General features: G+C 50.3%; 2 protein-coding genes and 1 pseudogene across 2 annotated transcripts; all 3 read left to right on the top strand.

Annotated features, from left to right (window-relative positions):
- Positions 1-416: 416 nt before the first annotated feature.
- Positions 417-1,783, top strand: LOC122234283 (interferon lambda-4-like). Its single transcript, XM_042970105.1, has 5 exons — positions 417-647; positions 974-1,045; positions 1,121-1,264; positions 1,492-1,566; positions 1,685-1,783. The coding sequence occupies exons 1-5, from the start codon at positions 417-419 to the stop codon at positions 1,781-1,783; spliced, it is 621 nt and encodes a 206-aa protein (XP_042826039.1).
- Positions 1,784-3,960: 2,177 nt separating this feature from the next.
- LOC102950865 (interferon lambda-3-like) lies at positions 3,961-5,862 on the top strand. The gene is made up of 6 exons (XM_042970106.1): positions 3,961-3,967; positions 4,740-4,910; positions 5,173-5,218; positions 5,347-5,470; positions 5,552-5,635; positions 5,715-5,862. The coding sequence occupies exons 1-6, from the start codon at positions 3,961-3,963 to the stop codon at positions 5,808-5,810; spliced, it is 528 nt and encodes a 175-aa protein (XP_042826040.1). The 3' UTR covers positions 5,811-5,862.
- Positions 5,863-12,639: 6,777 nt separating this feature from the next.
- On the top strand, positions 12,640-21,221 carry LOC102950555 (annotated as a pseudogene).
- Positions 21,222-23,487: the final 2,266 nt, after the last annotated feature.

The raw sequence follows: 23,487 nt of genomic DNA on the forward strand, positions 1-23,487 counted from the left end.
GAGGGTTGGGGCCGAGCCACGGCTGGCACCGGTCCGCAGGCGGGTAAAGTCCTCAGCCCCGGGCAGGCGCCCCAGCGCTGACGTTCGGAAAGCTTAGCCGGCTCCGGACGGGGAAGTCCGGCTGCTCACCGTCTCCCAGCCCCGCACATAAAAGCCGCATGGACCCTGCAGGCGCCGCTGTCGCTGTCGAAGGTGGGCTCCAGCCTGGGGACAGCGGAAGGCGGGCGCTGCAGCAGCACGAGGGGGCACCGAGGACAGCGTGCAGGTGAGCGGCGAGCGGAGACCGGCCGAGGGCACCAGGGGGCTGCGGGCTCGCGGCGTGTCTCGGGCCCGCGCTCTGAGCATCGGTCCCGGCGCGACGCCAAGCAGAGGCAGGGGCTTGGACTCTTGGCGCCTCGCCTTGCGCAGGAGCAGAGATGGGGCCGAGGGGCGCAGCCGCGGTGGCCGTGGGGCTGTGGGTCTTGGTGACGGCGGGCGAGGCGGCGGACCCTGGCGTGACGACACCCCGGCGCTGCCTGCTGTCACACTACCGCTCGCTGGACCCCAGGGCGGTGGCGGCGGTCAAGGCGCTGAGGGACCGCTACGTGAGTGACGCCCAGACCTCTCCACCCGTCCCCGAGGGCCCCCTGCGTCCCAGCGCCCAGCAGGCGCGCCTCGGATCTCAGGGCAGAATTCAGACCGCGGCGTCTTGCGGGGCGCCCCTGCGGTCAGCACACGCTCTGCCTCTGTGCCAGGCCCCAAAGGGCGCCCCCTCCAGGCCGACTCGGTTCCACGTCGGAGCGCCGGGCTTCGCAAGGCGACCGCGGGGTGCCTTTGGCCCACCGTGCAGGCCTTCCGAGAGCTACGGGGTTCAGTGCACCATCCGCACAACCGTCCCCGGCCGGGAGCGTCCCACGTGTAGGAATCCCCGCCTTCCCAGCGCTTGGGGAGCGCAGCGAGGAGGCTCAGCCTCACCCCGACCCTTGTCCCACAGGAGGAGGAGACCCTGAGCTGGAGGCCGCGCAACTGCTCCTTTCGCCCAAGGAGGGACCCTCCGCGTCCCTGGGTGAGGCGGGCGAGCCGTCGGGGGGCGGCGCGGACGGTGGGCGCGGCCTTTCTAACTCCCGCCTGCTCCCCACAGTCGTGCGCGCGGCTTCGCCTGGTGGCCCGGGGCCTCGAGGACGCCCAGGCCGTGCTGAGCCGCTTGCGGAGCCCGGAGCGGTTCCCCGGCATCGGCCCGATCCTGGAGCTGCTGGCGGCCGCACGGCGGGACGTGGGGGCCTGCGTGAGTACCGCCCGCGCCCCCGGCCCCTCCGGCTCGCTCTGCGCCCCCGGGCCTCCCCGCGAGGCCAATCTGTCCCCCGAACCGAAAAGCCGGCCCAGACACGATTCGCGTCGTCTCGGTGTCCCCCTATCCGGGCTTTGGTCTGCGGTGGGAGAGTCACTCACGGGCAGAGTCCCAGGGACCCTGGGTTCTTCGCCGTCTTCACGTCCCTCCTGTTCCCCTTGCAGCTCGAGCTGGTCCGGCCAGGCTCCTGGAGGAAGTCCCTCAGGCCACCGAGGACGCGTCCCCAAACGCGCAGAGCTGCGAGCGCAGCGGGCGGGGAGGCGGTGAGTCTGCAGGGGGGGAGCCGTGCGAGGCTGAGACGGGATGGGAGCTCGGACTCCTGGCTCAGCCCGCCTCCGCCTCCTTCCCGGGTTCCAGGACTCGCCTGGGTGCCACGAAGCCAGCGTCGTCTTCAACCTCCTGCGCCTGCTCACGTGGGACCTGAGGCTGGTGGCAGACTCGGGGCCTTGTCTGTGATCCGGCCTGGGCTCGGCCGGGCCTGGGACCCGAAGCTCTGCGGGCGGGAGGCTTCGGGCCCCGCCCTCTGGGGGGTCCTTTGCAGCAGGCGGGTCTCTCAGCCAGCTCGGGAGATCCTCAGCCTCGGTTGGCGGGACCTCGACCCACCGGCACTGGGTGCCAGAGGTGCGGGTGCTTTGCCCAAGGCCAGAACGAGTTCCCCGGGATGCAGCGATACTTCCGTGGGACGCATGATCTTCCAGGCGCCTGGTGTGGCAGGAAGAGACTTGAGTCTGGAGTCTGCCTTGACTCCCACGTGCCATGTACCAGTTTCTACTTCTGTGGTTCCCAGAATCCCAGCGCCCCTCTCCCAGGGCAGGTCCCAGGCCCTGATTTGAACCTTCAACGCCCACTTTGGGATTGTCTGAATCTGTGATTCTTGAATCTCCCCAGTGGGGAGGCGGCATACGTTCCCTGAGGGATCTGGTAGTGGAAAGGCCTAAAGTCCTTAAATTATTGTAGTTTTTTTCATTTCTGTTACTTACTCATGTTTTGTATTTGCAAAATTCCTGTGTGTATCTGCAATTCTGTCTGCAGGTGTTAATTTATGGCCAATTATTAAATATTATTGCATTTGCATTGGTTGTTTCCTTGTGACCATTTTGGGGTGCACTGTCCAGTAAAAAAAATGCTGAACCAGGGAGATCAGGTGACTTGAAATTTCAGTTCTGACCCTGCCATTTAATTATGGAGTAACTCTGGGCAAATTGCTTCTCTCTGAGCCTCGGTTTTCTCATCTATGCAATGACATTATGATACTGTCCTTGCAAATGAGTAATGTATTTTGAAATAGTGTTTATAAAGCTTCCAGGTGAGGTCATAGTGTGGTCTTAATAAATGGTCTCCATTAAATAACCACACACAGAGAAGTACACACTTGTGCTTTTTAAACTTGTCCAGATTTGTGGGCTGGCGATCTTTGTTGCTAACTGTGATCCTCATTCTCAAGGTCACACAGCTAGTGAAAGTCAGAGCCAGGTCTGAACCCCAGACCCTTTAGTTTCAGAACCTATGCTCTGAATCACCCCCACTGAACTTCCTTTCTAAGAAAAACAAGCCTGAAGTTTAGGAATTTTGAGATACTCTATCCACTTTCAGAATTCGCTGTTGATCCAATGTCTTCTCCCCTGACATTAAGGCCCTTGCAACTGACAGAAATTGACAATGCCCTGGTAGGTGACTGGGGTACATCCCTGCTTTTGGCTTTGAAACATTTTTCTGTATCAGAGCTCAAAGATTTTCCCAACTGAGGACTTCTGTTTACCCTTTCTCTGGAATTATCAATGAGGGAAAGGACTGCAGGCGGGAATCACGTGTCAGAAAGGACCCAACACCTTCCCTCCAAAAAATTCATCCCTTCTGGGTCCAGAAGTTCCAGCTACACAAAGGCCAGAGACTGCAGTGGTTACTGTCCAGGTGTCAGACCAAGTTCACTAAATCCCTGCCCTCACCACTTATTTGCTGTGTGACCTTGGGCAGGTCTCTTAACCTCTCTGAGTCCCCGCAGGTTACTACCTATTTACAAGGCAGGCGAAGCACAATATGCAGTTGGTGTTCTCACGGGCATTGTGGCAAAGCTTCCGTGACCTGGTGAGACACAGAAGTGTTCAACAAAAGGGGGGGGTGTCTCTGTTTTCCTTTTGCACTGGCTGCTGCCTTTCCCCAGAAGGCTCGACCCTCAGATGTTCACATGGCTCCCTCCCTCCCTTCCTTTAGGCTTTTGCTCACATGTCACTTTCTCAGGCCGCCTCATTAATCCCGCACTCTGCTCTCATCTCGGCATTATTTTCCCCCCATTTTCTGTTACCTGACGTAATACATACGCCATGCTCCCCACCCCCACCCCCAACCCCGACACTGTCTCTTACTCCTCTCTAGTAACAAGCTCTGTGAAGGGTCGTTTTGTGTTTGTTTGTTTTCGGTGCTCAATTCCTGGCACCTTGAGCAGTGCCTGACAAAATGGGGACCGAATAAGCACCCGGTGAATCAATGAAGGCGTTTGTCACCACTGGTGACCAGCTGGTTCCTTTGAAGTCCTTGGGCACACCCCACCCCCCATTCCTTAGCAGAGCGTCAGATCCCTGGGTCTTTCTGTGCCTGGATGATGGAAGGTGTGCGGGCTGTCTGTCTGTCAATCAATGGCAGGTGAGGACAGGTGGGGAAGGGTTGGTGTCCTCTCTGTTCTTGGATGTTTAGCTTTTCGACTCTCTCTGCCTGCGTCCAGACAGCCTTCTCCCTGGGATTTCTCCCCGCCCCTAAACCGCCTCCCTCTTGGAAGTCTCAAGTTCCCTGTGGCACCACCCACCAAGGGTGCCTTACCCCTCCCCTCCCTATATTAGGGAGTCCCGTAGAAAGGCAAGTCCCTCTGTCCCCTCCCACCCCAGTCCTGAAGCTAGTCCCTTCAGGGCACCGTGACCCCTCCCGGTGGGGCCGGCCGGCGCTGCCCCAGCCCTGAGGATTCACCTTCGGAACTCACCTTCGCGTAGGCAAACACTGAATCCGGTTTCTCTTTCGCTCCAGATGCTCGGCTGGCTCTGGGCTTCCCCGGCCTGGGGGCCTCCCCTGGCAGTGAAAGTTTTCACTTTTCCTACATCAGCCGGAATTGCCCATCTGTCCAGGTTAAAAGCTGCACCATGGGGCTCAGGCAGGAATGACACGTCTCAGAGCTGCAAGTTCTTGGGGGACGCAGACAGAGCAGTCAGCTGGGATCCGGAAGAGGACGCCCGACAAGACTGAGGACCCCGGGGGACAGCCTCTTTGACATTTGGAGTCCCCCGTCTGCTGAGGAAGACCAGAGTCCAGGAATGAAGTCGAGCGAGCCCCACAGCACCATCCACGACCCTCCCCTCCCCAGAGCCCTCCCCCTCGGCCCTTGATGCTGCCCTAGCCCTCGCCTTTCTGTCCTTCCGTATCACAGATCCGGCTGTGGGACGCACGCTGGTGCTCATTGCTATGGTCCAGACCGGGACGGGAGCAGTGCCCGGCCCCCAGCCCCTCGGGGCCCTCCTGGATGCCGGGGGCTGCCACTTGGCCCAGTTCAAGTCTCTGTCCCCACAAGAGCTGCGGGCTAACCTCCTCCCCTCCCTCTGTGGGTTACCTTTCCTCACTCCCCCAGCGGGGGACCTGCACCCTTCCCTCCCTGGGCTAACCCCCCCATCAGCCCTGCAGTGGGCAGACTCTGAGGGACCCTGCCAGTCCTTTTGCAACTTAACCTCCTGTTGTTAGCACCATCCAGTCCTACTGGGGTGGTCTCCTCGCCGTGCCTCAGGCTGACAGGCGGACCTCTGCCTCTGCTCTCCAGGAAGAGTCACTCGCCCTGCAGGCCCGGACCTGACGCCCCGCCCCCCCCCTCTTCCCCAGGACCTGGGACCTGCGGCAGCTGCAGGTAAGGGGACAGTCAGGCCCACCCCCACCCCCACCCTCACCCGGCCCCCTCCCCTTCTCCTTCTCACCGTCCCTCTCTCCTCGCCCTCCCAACCTGTCCTCTCTCACCTGCCTCTGTCTCCCATCCCCAGGTGTGGGAGCGCCTTGGAGGCTGAGCTGGCCCTGACGCTGAAGGTCCTGGGGACTGTGGCCGATGGGTCCCAGGGGGACATCCTGGACCAGCCCCTTCACACGCTGCGCCACATGCACTCCGAGCTCCAGGCCGTGTCTGCTCTCTGACCACCCACCCTAATGTCCCCCTCTGTCCCGGGCCCTGCCTCACACGCCACCCTCCTCTGCCCCCAGGTCTCGGCTCAGTCTGAAGCAGTCCCCCGGCCCCAAGGCCGCCTCTATCACAGGGTGCAGTGTCTCCACGAGGCCCCGAAGAAGGTGAGTGACCGGTGCCTGAGCACAACCAGAAGTCCAGATGACAGGCAGTCACTGACCCATCGCTTCCTCCCCACCGGAGTCCCTCGGCTGCCTGGAGGCCTCTGTCCTATTCAACCTCTTCCGCCTCCTCACCCGGGACCTGAAATGTGTCGCCAGCGGAGACCTGTGTGTGTGACCCCTGACAGCCACCTGCACCCTGTCCCAACACCTTAGCTATTACTTATGCGTCCCCCACTTTTCTTAATTCATGGCCACCAAATCATGATTTATGAATTGATGTGTGTGAATTCTCAAACTCGGACCTGATAAAATGTTTACTTTTCTACTTTTTGTAAACATTGTGCAAATAAAAAATGAGGAAAAAAACGCTCCTCGTGGTGTGGGACTGTGTGTGTGTTTGTATGGATTAAGTTTGTGAGGGTTTTTTTACATTTATTTTTGGGAGAGTGCACGGTGGGTGGTGCACACGAGCAGGGGAGGGGCAGAGAGAGGGGGACAGAAGTTCCAAAGCGGGCTCCATGTTGACAGCAGAGAGCCCCATGTGGGGCTTGAACTCACGACCGATGAGATCATGACCTGAGCAGAAGTCAGATGCTTACCAGACTAAGCCACCCAGGCGCCCCTTTTTAATTTTTATTAAAAAAAAATTTTTTTTTTTGCAACTACATGGATGGAACTGGAGGGTATTATGGTAAGTGAAATTAGTCAGTCAGAGAAAGACAAATATCATATGACTTCACTCATAAGAGGAGTTTAAGATACAAAACAGATGAACATAAGGGAAGGGAAGCAAAAATAATATAAAAACAGGGAGGGGGACAAACACAAGCAACTCTTTTTTTTTTAAGTTGGTTTTTTTTGTTTTCTTTTGGTTTCTTTTTTAGTGTTTATTTATTATTGAGAGACAGAGAGAGACAGAGCATGAGCATGGGAGGGGTAGAGAGAGGAGGAGACACAGAATCCGAAGCAGGCTCCAGGCTCTGAACAAGGGGTCAGCACAAAGCCTGATGTGGGGCTCGAACTCACGACCCGTGAGATCATGACCTGAGCCGGAGTCGGACGCTTAACCAACTGAGCCACCCGGGCTCCCCAAAACATAAGCGACTCTTAAATGCAGAGGACAGACTGAGGGCTGCTGGAGGGGTTGTGGGGGGGGGGTGGGCTAAATGGGGAAGGGGCATTAGGGAGGACACTTGTTGGGATGAGCACTGGGTGTCATACATAGGGGATGAATCACTGGCCTCTACTCCTGAAACCATTATTGCACTATATGCTAGCTAACTGGGATGTCAATTTTAAAATTAATAATTACATTAAAAATTTTCAGGAAAAAAAATTAAAAAAAATTTTTTAAGAGAAATATTTTTTCTTCTGCCATAACAAATTATCACACATTTAGCCTCTCAAAACAAGACGGACTTGCTAGCTCACGGTTCTTCGGGTCAGAAATCCAGGTGGGCTCGGTAGTTTCTCCGTCGTGGGTCTCACGAGGCTGAACAAAGTGCGGCTGGCTGGGTTCTTATCCGGGGCCCTGGGAAGAATCTGTCTCCGAGCTCATTCAAGTTATTGGCAGGATTGGCTCCTGGCAGTTGTAAGACTGAGATCCCTGCTCCCTCGTGGGGCTGTGGACACCCATCCACCCTTAGCTCTTGGTGGCCTCTTTGTGGTCTTTGCTCACGGGTCCTTACATGTCAGAGCCAGCAGCAGCGTGTGGCAAGTCCTTCTCATGCTTCGAATCCCTCTGACTTCCCCTTCAGCCACATTTCGTCCGACTCCTGATTTCGGCTCAGGTCATAATCCCAGGGTCGTGGGATTGAGCCCTGCTGAGTTTAAGAGGCTCTTAAGATTTTCTCTTAAGAGATAAAGATTCTGTCTCTTAAGATCAGGATTCTTTTTTTTTATTATTATTAATATTTATTTTTAAGAGAGAGAGAGAGAGAAAGAGAGCACGAGCGGGGGAGGGGCAGAGAGAGAGGAAGACCCAGAATCCAAAACAGGCTCCAAGCTGTTGGCACAGAGCCCGACGCGGAGCTCGAACCCACAAACCGTGAGATCATGACCTGAGCCGAAGCCGGATGCTCAACCGACTGAGCCACGCAGGCGCCCCTCTTTCATCGTATTTAACGAGAAGTCTGGAACAGCAGGGTTCGTGTGAAGCTGTGTTGACCCGGGTGGTCCACAGGCTACATACACCTAGCTAGTCAGCCCTTGAAATGTAGCCGGTGCAAGCTGAGCTGTGCTCTAAGTATAGAACATTCTGCAGAAATTGAGGAATTTTTATTAAAAAAAAATTTTTTTTTTCACATCGGGCCTGCCAAGTTTCCCCACTGCAAAGCTACTCTTTTTCTCTTTGTAACAAGTAAGGGAGGAGACTTTGAGACTAGGCAAATGCGTATTCCTTCCCTACCTCTGACCCGTCCATGTTGGCATCCATTGACGGTGGTCGTTTGACGGCTGCTGTTAGGACAGTTACCGACCAGCGATTCTCTTTTTACACGTATTCGCTGGCATTCTACTCTTGGGAAGAGCTTTTCTCTCCTCCCTCACTTACGTATTTACCGATGGATTTCCCTCAGCACAGACTCATGACTCCTTATTTTATTCAGTGGATTGTAATTCTTTGCTATCCGTTACTTTGGTATTTCAGTTGTTCCGGATTAGGTCAGTAGGGTTCAAGAGGGCGCCTGTGTCTTTGTGTGTGTTCCCGTCATTCTTTGAGCACCGCCTTGCTTTCTGGAATACAATTTTTAGTAATCCCCCGCCCCTTCCAGGTCTGTAAAGAGCCGCTTCTCCGAGGAGATCCGGTTATTTTCAGCGGAGCACAGTGTTTGGAGACGGAGATCTGGGTGCGAGGTGGGTTGATTGCTTCAGGAACACCACTGCTCCTACTCTTTCTGAGGACAGAGGGACAGAGCCAGGGAATAGATAGATGTGCGTACAGAATTTCGGCTCAGCGTAAAAGGCTGAAATCTTAACAACTTTTACACTGGAGGCACCTGGGTGGCTCAGGCGGTGAAGGGACTGACTCTTGCTTTTGGTTCGGGTCGTGATTTCACTGTTCGTGAGATCGAGCCCTGCATCAGGCGCTGTGCTGACAGCAAGGAACCTGCTTGGGATTCTCTTTCTCCCTCTTTCTCTGCCCCTCCCCCACTCATGTGCATGCTCTCTCTCTCTCTCAAATAAATAAACTTAAAACAATTGTTTACACAGATTATCTGTTGAAATTATGTATTTTTTAATATTATAAATATTTATATTTGCAGATATGATATATTTAAATATATGATATTTAACGAATATTTCTATTATTTTCTTTTTCTTTCATATATTTATTGGTCACATGTTATTTCATATATTTCTTTTTACTTTTGAAATGTGGCTACTAGGAAATTTAAAATTACATATGTGTCTCACATAATACTTATATTGAACAGTGCTGGTCTAGAGGGCATGACGTCTTACTGGTTCTAGACTCTTTCCACCTGGCTACTCCTCCTTCCTCAGTGTATCAGTACTGTCTCTCATCATGATCATAAAATGGCTGCCACAGATCCAGCCATCACACAATCACATAACGGACCAAAAAAACCAACCAAACAAAAAAACCAGAAGTGGCAAAGATTACAGCTAGCTGTATCTATACTTATTCTCTCTTTCTTCCTTTACTGAGACAAACTAAGTTTTAAGTGGATCCAAGAGCGCTCTACTAAAGACATTTTCCAGCCTTCCCTGCAACGACAGCAGCGGGTATTGCCCAATGCATATGAGTGAAAGTGATCTGAGCACCTCATGAGTCATTCCTTTGAAGGAAATGGCAATGCCCGTCTCTTTCTCCTTTCTCCTTTCTTGCTGAATGACAAGAATGAGAACAGTCATTTTATTTTGCCTTCAGTTTTCCAGGGTATTTTCAGTGGCTATAGAATTCTGTGTTGACAGCCTTTTTTTCTTTCAGCACATTGAAAATTCAGGGTAAGTTATATATAGACCGAGGTCCTTTCTTTCTGGAGCTCCCTCCATATTGAGATTTCTCTCTCAATTTCTACCTGCTCTGGAAGCTCCAAACTCTGGCATCTGACACCTCAAATGAATGATTACGATTTTCTGCTTGAGTTCTGGCTGCCTCTTACCGCACAGACAGAGATGCGTCTCTAGGGGAAAAGCCATGTAAACTTAGATCTCATACAGTGCGTTCTTGTCTTTAACGTTTTTATTTTATTTTTGAGACAGAGAGAGACAGAGCATGAATGGGTGAGGGTCACAGAGAGAGGGAGACACAGAATCTGAAACAGGCCCCAGGCTCCGAGCCGTCAGCACAGAGCCCGACGCGGGGCATGAACCCACGAACCGTGAGATCATGACCTGAGCCGAAGTCAGACGCTTAACCGACCAAGCCACCCAGGCGCCCCGCGTTCTTGTCTTTAAAAGGTTGAATCCTCTCCAAGTTTCTGCCTGTCTCTAGTTTCTCTCCAGTGCTTGTAAATAGTTATTTAAAAAAAAAAATTTTTTTTTTTTGGTCCAGAATTGGACCAGAATTGGTCCAGAATTGCTGTGTGTGGGGAAGGTAGTCAGGGCCTTCTCACCTGTCCTTGTCCTATCCTTCTCCCTCTCTGGTTCCCTCTCAATTGAGTGATTCCACTCAGGGTCTCTCCTGTGGTTGCAGACCACACGTCAGCTGGGATTTGATTGATCTGAAGTTTTGACTGGGCTGGATGCCATTGATGGCTCACTCATATGGCTGGCTGTGAGCTCGGCAGGGAGAGTTACCAGAGCACCTGTAAGTGGCTTCCCCATGCGATTCAGACTTCTCCCAGCATTGCACTCCCTGGGCAGTTGAACTTCTTACAATGGGGTTGGCTGACCTCCAAACGGTGTTTAAAGGACAAGATGTGAATGCTGGAGTCCAGTTAAGGGCCATGTCCAGAAATGACACTAAATTCTATCGGTCCCAGCAGTCTCAGGCCCTGCCCAGATTTGAGGGACTGGTGAAAAGTAAAACTCAGTCTTGATGGTGGAGTGGAAGTGTCACGCTGCAGCAGAGCATATAAGATAGATTGCTGGAAAATACAGTTTGACCACAGTAGACACAATTTCCCTCCACGCAATACTCTAAGTGTGTACGATGCTGTGTGAATGAATGTGAATGTCTGCCCAGGGTCCATGGCTGCCCAGTGCCTAGTATTAGGGGATAGAAGACCAATTAGTACCACTCTCTGTGGTCCTGAATCTGTGTGATTTCTCCCTGCCCAAAGCCATGCAGGAGAATGGTCCAACTTTACCAACACACACAGACACACACACACACACACACACAAACACTGCATGTTCTTTCCTTGTCAATATTGGCAAAAATTGACATGAAATATAATAATAGAAAAAAGAGAACCATTCTGTTTTATAACAATAGCAAGAAGTTGGTGACAGGTCACAATGGATCTGGTCATATTCTAAGCACTATCCCAAGGTGAAGTCCTTAAATTCACACAATAATCCTATGTTGTAGGTACTATTATCCACATACATTTTGAGGCCAGGAATAGTGAGGAACAGAGAGGTAAATTGCCCACTCAATGTTACACAGCTAATAAGTTAGGATTTGAAACAAATTATTGTGGGGTTGTTTTTTTTTTTTTTTTTTGAGAGAGAGACAGAGACAGAGACAGTGTGACTGGGAGAGGGCAGAGAGAAAGGGAGACAGAATCCCAAGCAGGCTCCACACTGTCAGTACAGAGCCCAACACAAGGCTCAAACTCATGAAACTGTGAGATCATTACCTCAGCCGAAACCAAAAGTCGGACACTTAATCGTCTGAACCACCCAGGCGCCCCAAAACAAATTATTGTTGACAGACTCCGTGCTCTTAACCACTATAATATATGGGCTCTAAAAGAAAATGGGCAACAAAAGTAAATGTGAAAAGTAAAACTTTTTTTACTGAGACCATCCTTATTTCTGGTTCTTCAACACTATTGCACGACAGAACCCAGTGGTTTTCTTTACACCCCTGTACAGACTCTCCCTGAAATTATGAATGAGGGTAGACAGGAACACAGATGGGGGTCAATGAAGTAGAGGAGGAGAGAGATGCCATATGGAAATAAAAAGACAGAGGTTAGTTTAAAATAGCATTTTCAAAAGTAACAAATGCTCATAGTTTTTTGTTTTCCTTGCTTTCTTGATGAAAAATTGGTAAAATAAATAAATTTTAAAAAATTGGTAAAATATTTATTTTACATCATTTACATCATTCATGTACTAATGGTAGTTTTATAGTTACAGACATTTGATTTTTGTGGTTTACTAGGGAAGGTGGCTCTGTTCTTACCCCATCAAGAAGTTTCTCATATTCAACCATTCCCACAAAGGCCACTTCCAGGCTGATGATAATGTGGAGGACAGAAAGAAGGGAGAGACCAGGAGAAAAGAAATGGAAGGGGAGATTCCAGGGGGCTGAACCAGATTTGCCATAAAGCTAACAAAGTTCACCTTTGGTTGGGTTTCCAGGAAACAGATTATGAGATGAGAGCCTCCTAGCCCAAGCTTTACTGGGGAGGATTCTCAGGAGATAGACATACAAGGGAGTGTGCAGAGCAGGACTGGGTAGAGGGGGAAGCTAAACCACCATACACTTGAAAACGAGGTCCTACAGGGAGCTCTGGAGCTGGGAAGGCCCTTTGGAATTGTTCCAAATTGACACAAGGAGTTCAGGCCTTTCTGTTTCTATATCAGTCAGTTAGTGGTTGTGGGACACCCCCCCCCACCAAGAACTGGAGCATAAACATAGTCCCAGCTGGTTCCCAGTGGATGATGGAAATTTCCATGGAGGGACCTGGCTGTGCACTCTCGGCAGCTTGGCTCTGACCACCACAGTGTCCACTACAGTCCACCCCTTGTCTTAGTCGAGCCGCTTGCTCCATATACTCAGTTTGTCCCATCTGGGAACAGTTCTTCCAAGATTCTGGCTAGTCCAGTCTTCTGGAGGAACTTGATAAAGAAGGTTTAGTAGGATGATCTACATCCTGCTTCTGCAGCTGGTCACAGGCAAGTTACTGATACTTATTATTCCCTCCTGCACCATACATTGTAGATTCCCTTAATCTTCAACTAGAACTTCTACTGGCTTGGATGGGTAACCCAGACCCTTATCCCAGAGTGGTGTGAGGCCCTTGCTACCATGACCTTCTCAATCTATGGCTGCAGTCTACCTATGCATTTTTTCCCCATCAAAGCTGGCCAACAGATTAACCGAACTGAAGATCCAGTGGATCACTTGAGTGCTAAATATATGCTTCCCCATCTCCACTGTACAACAGGGTCAATTTACCCTGCCAAAATGTTGCTCATTGGTGTCTTCGCAGAAGAGCAGTGGCTGGGTAACAATCAGAACTTAAGGTTCAATGGGATTCTTGCTGAGTTTCAGGTGGAAGGGACCCTTGACTGGGAACCAGGATCTCTCATTCTGCAGAACCTAAATTTTTCTGGTAGGAAGCATGACTTTCTAAGGTGGGTCAGTGGAAATGATGGTAAGCAATGCCATTTTTGCATTTGCTCTTTGGATCCCGGACTCATTTTTTCTACTTTCTGGGGGCCCAATACCATATGGTGATGGTTGATTTGTGGTGTATGCTGCATACTCAGTAATTTCCATTGCAGAATTTCCATTGCAGGTGGAAGCCTCAGCTACATCTTTAAGAGGCTATTTCACAGCTTTATTAGGCCAAATCTTCTGGGTAGTGAGGTATGAAATGGGACCAGTGGATCCCATGGTTACATGCCTACTGCTGGGCTTCCTTTGTTATGAAGTCTTTTGATTCGTGGTGGTGTTATGGAGGATCCTATGTTGGTGGATCTGAATTCTGATATCCCTCAGATGGTAGTTCTTGCTGAGGCCTTGAGGTCAGGAGAGGCAAACCCTTGGCTGGGTTATCCCGATGAGGATGAATCACTGTCCTATTCAGGGTGGAAGGGATCCAATGTCATCAACTTATCACCCAGTGGCAGGTTGGTCTTCTTAGTTCACGGTGCTTCTGGCTAGCAGGCTTGACATTCAGCAGTGGCATTATCCAGATGAGTTTTGGTGAGCAGCAGCTCGGGCTGTTGGGCCCCATCCATGGCCTTCATCTTGCCACCATGGCTCCCCCATTCATGTGCGCATGGTAGCAGATCTGGGGAGGCTGATGATGGAGGCGGCTGATGTCAGCTGGCCAAATCATTACTTCCCCTTGGTTGATTAGTGTCACTTCTGTAGTAGATGCTCTCTGGTGGCGTTGACATGCAAAACCAAAATACGCTGTGTGTCCATTCCCCTGTGTCCATCCATATACCTCTATCCCAAATGTCCCCATCTGAGGTCATCTCGTCTTTTTCAGGCTAATTTCAAGCTGCTGACCAAGCGTCAGGGCCATTTGCTAGTGCTTATAAATTCTTGCATAGTCACCTTGGGCTACTTCTGTTTCCACATACTGGATGATCAGCTTTACCACCTGGAGCTGTGCCTATTGACAAGGTTTCCTCTCAAAGCTGTCTTTCGGGGTCACCCTTGAATGGGCTGTCATGAGACATAAGTCTATTTTCATCTTAGACCCAAGTACTGAGCCAATCCATCCATGGGCCAAACTTAGCCTCTTTCATTCTCATGGGCCAGTCACAAAGAACCCCCTGCCGTGTGGCCATACATGTGAACAGAGGAATAGGCAGCCATATAACAGCAATAGATGACATGGAAGCTTGGGCCACTTGCTCATGAAGCAGACTTGTCCTCTGGCCCTGCCTGTGCCTCATCTTAGATCTTAGATCTTACAATGAATGGCTGCTTAGATCACCTGGCCTTATGATTTGGTGGGTCAGACAGCTCATAATTGGTCACTTGATGTCTCGAGACATTGAACTTCCTGTCCACTGTGACCCAGCAGCACGCCAGACACTGCTTTATGAATGGAGTGTACTTTGTTGTAGATGCCCTGACCTTGCTCCAGAACCCTAGTGGGCTCCATTGTGATTTTCCCATTGAGGTTTTGTGTAAATGCCACAAGTGGTCTTTTCTTACCACAGATACCTCAAGTTCCATAGGGTCTGTTGGATCATATGCTTCAAGTGACAGAGGACTCACATCACAGTCTGGACCTGCTGCAGAGTGCTTTTCTTCTCTGCACCCCACTCGAAGCTGACACTGTTTCACATTTATGGCTTGGAGCATTATTCCCATATGCTGTCTGCTGAGTCCAAACATGTCTAACTGGTATTGGGCCTTTTCCTTAGCAGGAAGAGGTGTGACTTGCAATAGTTTATTTTGAAGTGGGCATCCTGACATACCCCGCGCCACTGGACCCCTAAAGACTTGACTCATGGAGCAGGTGCCCGGACCTTTGAAGAGTTTCCCTCCCACCCCCGGGAGGATATCTTCCACATACTTGTCACTTCTTCCTCTTACAATCTGATTAGCATGTTGCTGTCAAAGTGTGGGCCAACATGACGTTCCGTGTCCAGATGGTCTAGGTCCTTGCAGTTAATGTTATGGCAGAGGACAGGATGGGCTAACATATCCCTGGGGCCAGATTAAGTATGCATCTTGGCCATCCTGAGTAAATGCGACTGGCTTCTGATTCTCCTTTCCATAAGGGACAGAAAGACTGCATTTGCCAGGGCAATGGCCACATATCACACGGTGAGGCTGTGTTCATTCTCGCTGGCAAAGATACCCTGTCCAGCACAGCAGCTGCAGTTTGGGCTAATGCCTGATTGAATGTGCACATCCACTGTCATCCACGATGATCTAGACGGGCTTCAAAGGGAGCAGGCAAGTGAACTAAATGAGGGTATGATGGGATCACCACTCTTGCCTTCTTCGTGTCTGAGGGCACTGATCTCTGCCATACCCTCGGGGGTGTGATGATTGTTTCTTAGTTATGATGATCAGGATGGGAAGGGGCCAGCTGCAGATATTTCTATTATAAGAAGCCCTTCCCCATTGTAACAGCTCTGTGAGGGAGACCTGGGTCAGGATGCCATGTATCACCTGCCTCCATATGCCCCCCACTCGAACGGAAGGGCCAGAATGGCATTGATATTCATTCAGATTCTGTGTTCCACGATTATCAAAAGGTCTGAGTTGTCACCTGTAACCAGTGCCCTCTTAACCAAGGTAACGGCCATGGGTAGTGGCTTCCCGTAAATGTTTACCGACTGGTTCTCAGAGAAGAAAAGCTCTAATTTGTAGCATTTTCCAGTTTCGATGGCTGACACCAGGCTGCCAACATGGTATCGCTGAGCACGGAGTTTGGAAGACACGTCCGGCAGGACGTCATGATCTAGTATTTCTACGTAGAAATAATAGACGTAATATTTTACTTGCCTGGGGCTCTCATAACAGAGCACCACGAACCGAGTGACTTAAAAATGGCAGAAGTGTGTGGTCTCACAGTTCTGAAGGTTGGAAGTCCAAAGTCAGGGTGTCAGCAGGGCCATTCAGGTTTTCGTCTGCAAACCTGTGCAGGAGAATTTCCTCATCTTTTCCAGCTGCCAGCATTTGCCAACAATCCTTGGCATTCCTGGGGTGCGTCACTGCCATCTTGGCCTCCGTTGTCACATGGCCGCCTTCTTCCTCTGTGTCTCTTCTCCCTCTTTTTATAAGCACACCAGTTGTATTGGATTAGGGCCAAACCTAATGACCTCATCTTAAAAAAAATTTTTAATGTATCTTTATGAGAGACAGAGCATGAGCGGGGGAGGGGCAGAGAGAGAGAGACACAGAATCCGAAGCAGGCTCCAGGTTCCAAGCTGTCAGCACAGAGCCCGATGTGGGGCTCAAACCCACGAAGCCTGGGATCAGGACCTGGGCCGAAGTCAGACGCTCAACCGACTGAGCCACCCAGGGACCCCTGGGCAGAAGGCTTTTTGGGGAGGGCTCTTGGGAGGTGCACCTGTAAGAATATGAGGAAGGCAGGATTGTGGGGGGCAAGGCAGTTCCACAAGACATTAGCCCATCCTACAGAGAGCTCTGCAGCTGAAATGGCCCCTCAGACTTGTCCCAAATTGAAGCCAGGGACTCAGGCTTTGGTATCTCTAAGTCAGCCAACCATTGGCCACGCCCAGTTCCCTGGGAGGGGGACTAATTTTGGGGCAAGGCAGTTCCCTGGAGCTGACAGCACTCCCCTCTGGGGGGGTGGGGTGCAGCCGGGAGCCATTCCCAGCCGCTGGGGCCTGAGCCTGCTGGTCTTGAAGAAGAGATGTGAGCGGAGCATCACCAGGGACTCGTATTCACAACACAGCCCAAGCTTCAGGGCCTCACCTTTGCATGGCCCTTCCCAGTCTGGGGCGGGGCCTTCTCCGCAGGTTCACAGGGTTACAAGTTTGTGTAAAATAAGCAAAATAAAACCTTTTCCCCTGGTGGCTCAGTTGATTAAGCATCCGACTCTTGATTTCAGTTCAGGTCATGGGCTCAGGGTTTGTGAGTTCAAGCCCCACGTTGGGCTCTGCGCTGACAGCACGCAGCCTGCTTGGGATTCTCTGTCCCTCCCCCTTTCACTCTCTCTCAAAAATAAAGAAACATTAAAAAAATATTTTCCCTTTCTGTTTCCTTTTTTTAAATTGAGATAAAATTGATGTATAGCATTATATTAACTTCAGGTGTCCAACTTAATGATTCGATATTTGTATACATTATGAAATGATCACCTCAATTCATCCCCATATATACTTATAACTTTCTCTCTTGAGATGAGAACTTTTAAGACTTACTCTCTTAGCAATGTTCAAAGACCCAATACAGTATTATTAGCTACAATCACCGTAAATCACACCCTCAATAGCTGTTTATTTTATAACTGGAAGTTTGTGCCTTTAAAAAAATTTTTTTAATGTTTCTTTGTTTTTGAGAGAGACAGACAGACAGAGCATGAGTGGGGATGGGGCAGAGAGAGAGGGAGACACGGAATCTGAAGCAGGATCCAGGCTCCATGCTGACAGCACAGCGCCCCACTCGGGGCTCAAACTCGCAAACCGTGAGATCGTGACCTGAGCCGAAGCCGGACGCTCGACTGACTGAGCCACCCAGGCACCCCGGAAGTTTGTACCTTTTGAACACCTTCACCCATCTTGGCCACCTTCATCCCCCTCACCGCCTCTGGCAACCATCAGTCTGTTCTCTGTGTCTGTGAGTTTTTTGTTTTTTGTTTATATATAGAAGCTAGATATAGATACAGATATAGATGATATAGATATAGATATAGATATAGATATAGATATAGATATAGATACAGATACATAGATATACATGGCTTCTATATAGAAGTGAGATCATATGGGGTTTGCTTTTCTCCGACTTGTTTCACTAAGCTCAATGCCCTCGAACTCCATCCATGTTATCACAAATGGCAAGATTTCCTTCGTTTTTGTAGCTGAATGATACTCCCTTGTTATATATAGTCCACACCTTCTTTATCCATTCATCCATTGATGGACACTTAAGTTGTTTCCATGTCTTGGTTATTGCAAATGATGCTGCAGTAAATACAGAGGTGTGTATATCTTTTGAGTTAGTGTCTTCTTATCCTTGGGGTAAATACCCAAAGCGCAGTTAGTGGGTCATATGGTAGTTCTATTTTTAATTTTTTGAGGACACGCCCCCCCATACTGTTTTCCCTAGTGGCTGCATCCATTCAGTTTTTCAAAAGGAGCCCCTGAATGGTGTAAGCTTCAAGCCCCACTTAATCCTGGATATGCCCCCACGAGTGAGAACAACTCTAGACAATTCATACTAAAGAGTTTGCATAAAGGGTGAGCTGCTGTAACAAAGAGACTCTTGAAACCAGTGGATGAGAAAACCCCACGGAAGCATAATTCTCTTCCACCCTACAGCCCTGAGGGCCGTGGTCCAGTTGACAGAACATCTCTACCCAGTTTTCCAGAGACCCAGTTTTTCACTCCCTGCCCCTCTCCATAGGCTCCATGCCCAGGGGGCTTGAACTCATGACCCTGAGATCAAGACCTGAGCTGAGATCAAGAATCAGATGCTTGGGACACCTGGGTGGCTCAGCCGGTTAAGCAACCGACTCAGCTCAGGTCATGATCCCACAGCCCGCATCGGGCTTTGTGCTGACGGTGCAGAGCCTCCTGGGATTCTGTCTCTTTCTTTCCCCGTCCCCTGCTTGCTTTCTCTCTCTCAAGATAAATAAATAAACTCAAAAAAAAAAAAAAAAAGAGTCGGATGCTTAACCAACTGAGCCACTCAGGCAGAGGGCAGCCGTTCTTAAACATTTTCATGCATTGGACCTCATGACAGCCTTTCAAAGCTTCTCGAAATAAAGGAAAAGACACAGGACAAAGAAATCCAATTTTTATTGTAACGCGGCTATCAAAATATTTTTTAAACCCGTGATATGGTAATTTATGTGCTTCTTTGCTAATGCATTAAATAGAAAGCTACTCGTGGCAGCTTTAATAGCTACTTTAACTTGAAAGTAGAGATGAGCATAAATAATATTGCAAGATGCCTGTTAGAAAATAACATAATAAGAAAACATCTGTGATTTCTTTTGGTGATAAAGTCACAAGCTCTGCCAACACTTGTCTCCATTCGCAACAGACGAGCAGTGGACTGAATAGTGGCCCCCACAGGTGTTTCCAGTCCCTGGAACCTATGACTATTTTTAATTTAGCTTATTTTATTTTTAATTTTTTTAACATTTATCTATTTTTGAGAGACAGAGCATGAGCGGGGGAGGGGCAGAGAGAGAGAGAGAGAGGGAGACACAGAATCCAAAGCAGCCTCCAGGCTCTGAGCTGTCAGCACAGAGCCCGACCTGGGACTCGAACCCATGAACTGTGAGATCATGACCTGAACGGAAGTCAGACACTCAACCGACTGAGTCACCCAGGCGCCCCCCCCTTTTTTTTATTTTAGAGAGAGAGACAGAGAGAGAGCACGAGCAGAGAAGAGGGTCAGAGGGAGAGAGAGAGAGAGAGAGAGAGAGAATCCTAAGCAGACTCTGCGTTGAGCCTTGATCCCACACTTAACCCACTGAGCCACCCAGGCGCCCCATGAATACATTCTTGATTCAATGATCGGCTGAATGACTGAACAAAGAAATAAAGGAATGAGTTCCTTTATTCCACAATCGGTTGGGTCCTTTGACGTCCTCAGCCGCACCTGAAGTCCTTAGCAGACGCTCATTCCCATCTCGTATTGGTATCACGTGAAGGGGGGCCCAAGAGAAGCTTTCCTCTTCTGTCTCTGCCTTACTGACCCTTCCCCCTGCGTGGTTCCCTGGGTCATCCCTCTGCTGTAAGCAGCCTCCCTCCAGAAGCCTCCAGCCCCTTCGTGGAGATGCTTTCTGGGTATCTCCTCGCTGTCTCCTGTCCACGCTTGGGCAGCCTGCAGAGATGAGCTCCCCACCCCACCCGGACACCTGTAACCCCTGACTGTGGGGCTGAGGCCGCCCCAGCCCTGAGGAGTGTCCAGCTCAGGAGGTCACTTTCCCGTGTCCGTTTCCCCTCCCCAGGCTCCCCTGGCCCCGCTCTGCCCCCCAGCTTCCCCAGCCTGGGGCTTCCCCTGGCTCCCCAGACAACCTCGGGCTGTGTTCTGCCATGTCAGCCCAGATGGCCCGTCTGTCTGGGCCACATGGTGCGACACAGAGCTGAGGCAAGAATGAGCTCCCAGGAGGACGTGGAAATTTAGGCACTGTCATCGTCACCGGGGACAGAGCTGCAGCTGGCACCCGGAAGGGGAGACTGAGGCCCCAGGGCAACAGATCCCAGGGCAGCAGCCTCCTCCTCCTCTTGGTGAAAGAGGCTCAGGAGCCGGGAATGCAGCCAGGTGCGGGGCCCTAGAGGGAGGACACCATTGTGAGTGTCCCCTTCATTGCTCCTGCTGGGGCCCACCTCTGCCTCTGCTCTCCAGAAAGAGTCACTCGCCCTGCAGGCCTGGACCTGCTGCCCCTGCCTCTTCCCCAGGCCCTGAGAGCTGCGGCAGCTGCAGGTGAGGGGACAGTCAGGCCCACCCCTGCCCTCACCTGTCCCCTTGCCCTTCTCCTTCTCACCACCCCTCTCTCCTCACCCTCCCAACCTGTCCTCTCTCACCTGCCTCTGTCTCCTGTCCCCAGGTGTGGGAGCGCCCCGTGGCCTTGGAGGCTGAGCTGGCCCTGACGCTGAAGGTCCTGGGGACCGTGGCTGACGCGTCCCAGGGGGACATCCTGGACCAGCCCCTTCACATGCTGCGCCACATCCATTCTGAGCTCCGGGCCTGTGTGAGCACTCGGGGCACCCAGGTCGTGTCTGCGCTCTGAGCACCTGAACATCCCCCTCTGTCCTGGGCCCTGCCTCACATGTCACCCTCCTCTGCCCCAGCAGGCCCCCAGACCCAAGGCCGCCTCCACCACTGGCTTTCCCGGCTCCACGAGGCCCCGAAGAAGGTGAGTGACCAGGGAGTGACTGGTATCTGGGGACAGCTGGGAGCCCAGATGATAGTCATTGACCCATCCCTTCCTCCCCACTGAAGTCCCTCAGCTGCCTGGAGGCCTCTGTCATGTTCAACCTCTTCTACCTCCTCATCCGGGACCTGAAAGGTGTCACCAGTGAAGACCCTTGTGTCTGATCACTGAGACCCACCTGTAGTATGTCCCTTAGATATTATTGCCACACAAACAATCTCCCCTAGATTATTGCTTCCAGATCCCTATTTGTTTATGAAGCCCCCAAAAGATGTTTATCTCATGCTTTTCATAAAATGTGTGAAAATAAACTATTGGTCTGTGACATTGACCCTGTTTGTATGTGACTGTGTAAATGACTGCACGATTGCACAAGTGACTGTGGCCCTCTGAGTGTGTATGGGGGGAGGGGGCAGCAAAGGAAGGGGGGAGGGGATGATAGAGTTTATGAAAGAATGAGTGAGGAGTGACAGGCTCACTAAGGACGCTTTCAGCTGCAAGTAGCGGAAGATTTCATTGCAAGCTACTTAAACAAGCAGTTGTGATGCCAAGTCATAACATGTCTGGATGGAGGCTGTGGCTGTCAGATCAGTGGGACAAGGGCTTTATCATGAACCTAGGGTCTGTATCTGAGTATTTCTAAGGATATGTGTCAATCTTGTGTTTGTGGTTCCTTCCCCTAAACCTACTGTGGTTCCCAATCCAGAGTGACAATTGTCATGGTGGAAATCTCTTGGGAGGAATCTCAGAGTTGTCACCAAGAAGTCATTTATGTTACACTGTGGACATCATTCTATGCAGACAGTCATGTCCTTTGCAAACAGTTTTATTTATTCTTTCCCACCCTTTACACTTTTATTTCCTTTTCTTGCCTTATTGCACTGGACGGAACTGTAGTACTACATTGAATAAGAATGGCCTGAGAAGGCACATTTTCTCTCTTCTACAGGGTAAGCCTTCAATCTTTCACCATTAAGTGTAATGTTAACTCTTTATCTACTTGTAGATACTCTTTGTAGACGCTCTTTATCAACTTGAGGAAGTTCTTATCTGTTCCTATTTTTATAAGAGGTGTTTAAAAATTATGAGTGAGTGTTGAAGTTTGGCAAATGTTTTTTCTGCATTGATTGATATGATCACATGAGTTTTCTTCTTTAGCCTGTTTTGGTGGATTATACTGATTAGGTTTTTTTATTATTTTTTTTAACGTTTATTTATTTTTGAGACAGAGAGAGACAGAGCATGAACGGGGGAGGGTCAGAGAGAGAGAGGGAGACACAGAATCTGAAACAGGCACCAGGCTCTGAGCTGTCAGCCAGAGCCCGACGCAGGGCTTGAACTCACGGAGTGCGAAATCATGACCTGAGCTGAAGTCGGCCGCTTAACCGACTGAGCCACCCAGGTGCTCCTATACTGATTAGTTTTCAAATACTGACCAGTCTTGCATCCTTGGACGAACCCCATTGGATCATGGTGTATAATTCTTTGATCTATTGCTGAATTCTATGTGCTAATATTTTGTTAAAGAGTTTTGTGTTTATATTCATTACTTTTGTGTGTGTGTGAGAGATAACAAATTCACCTCACTTTTTAAGCCAGTTGAGTTAGTACTTTCTGCTATTTGTAGCCAAAACATCCTTAATGATACACGTGGAAGTGAAAGGTGAGTTCCCCTCAAAGCTGAAGAATTCTGGCTGCATGGGATTATTTGTCACCATCATTCCCTGGGACTGCAGTTGGTATGAAGTGCCAAAGTATCCTTGCATTCAGTACCCATGGAGGAGAGTCAGGAAGATGGATAATCTGGGGCTGCAGTCTGGGGAACCAGGCTCTTCTGCCCACTCCCATCTCTGTGACACCACTCTTTCTTTACATCTGTATCTGGAACGTTTCACTCCAGCTCTTTCAAATCTCTTCTTTCTCATATTCACTACTCCATCACTTCCTCTCTCTTTCCATACAGATTACCTTTCCCTCTACCTTCCAGAAGCTGCAAGGTAGAAATTCCTCATCATCTACACCACTCTCCTACCTTGCTCCTCAGTCCCCATGGATGAAGTGTCTTTCTGCCTGACTTGGGCCAGTGCCTGATCCTGGTCCCTCTTAATTCACTCCCCCATAAAATACCTTTCTCTTGTCCTCTATTTTTCAAAACCTTCTTTACAAGTACTTGCCCATCATCAGGCTCACCTTTCTTAGTCCATAGGTTTCTTTCCAACTATTTCTCCATATCTTTTTTCCATTGGCTCCACTTCCTTACCTACCCCAGTCTCCATAGCCCCTACAGTTGGCTTCTGCCCCAAGAGCTCCACTCAACACCAACAATCTCTTCACAGCTAAATCCTGTGATTGCCTCTCTAGTTCTCACCCCAGATGGCCTCTCAGCAGCATAGAACCCATTCTTCATCAATTCCTTCTTGTAACTCTCTC

Source organism: Panthera tigris, chromosome E2 (assembly GCF_018350195.1).
Source record: "Panthera tigris isolate Pti1 chromosome E2, P.tigris_Pti1_mat1.1, whole genome shotgun sequence".
Lineage (NCBI taxonomy): Eukaryota > Metazoa > Chordata > Mammalia > Carnivora > Felidae > Panthera > Panthera tigris.

What these genes read in the sequence shown, in the direction of transcription:
- LOC102950865 (XM_042970106.1), top strand. An exon ending in TAACCTCCTCCCCTCCCTCT is followed by an intron (nt 4,911 to 5,172) that starts GTGGGTTACCTT and finishes CCGCCCCCCCCC; the next exon opens with TCTTCCCCAGGACCTGGGAC. An exon ending in CAGCTGCAGGTAAGGGGACA is followed by an intron (nt 5,219 to 5,346) that starts GTCAGGCCCACC and finishes CAGGTGTGGGAG; the next exon opens with CGCCTTGGAGGCTGAGCTGG.
- LOC122234283 (XM_042970105.1), top strand. Translation starts at nt 417, where the DNA reads ATGGGGCCGAGGGGCGCAGCCGCGGTGGCCGTGGGGCTGTGGGTCTTG. An exon ending in GGGACCCTCCGCGTCCCTGG is followed by an intron (nt 1,046 to 1,120) that starts GTGAGGCGGGCG and finishes TGCTCCCCACAG; the next exon opens with TCGTGCGCGCGGCTTCGCCT. An exon ending in GGCGGGACGTGGGGGCCTGC is followed by an intron (nt 1,265 to 1,491) that starts GTGAGTACCGCC and finishes TTCCCCTTGCAG; the next exon opens with CTCGAGCTGGTCCGGCCAGG.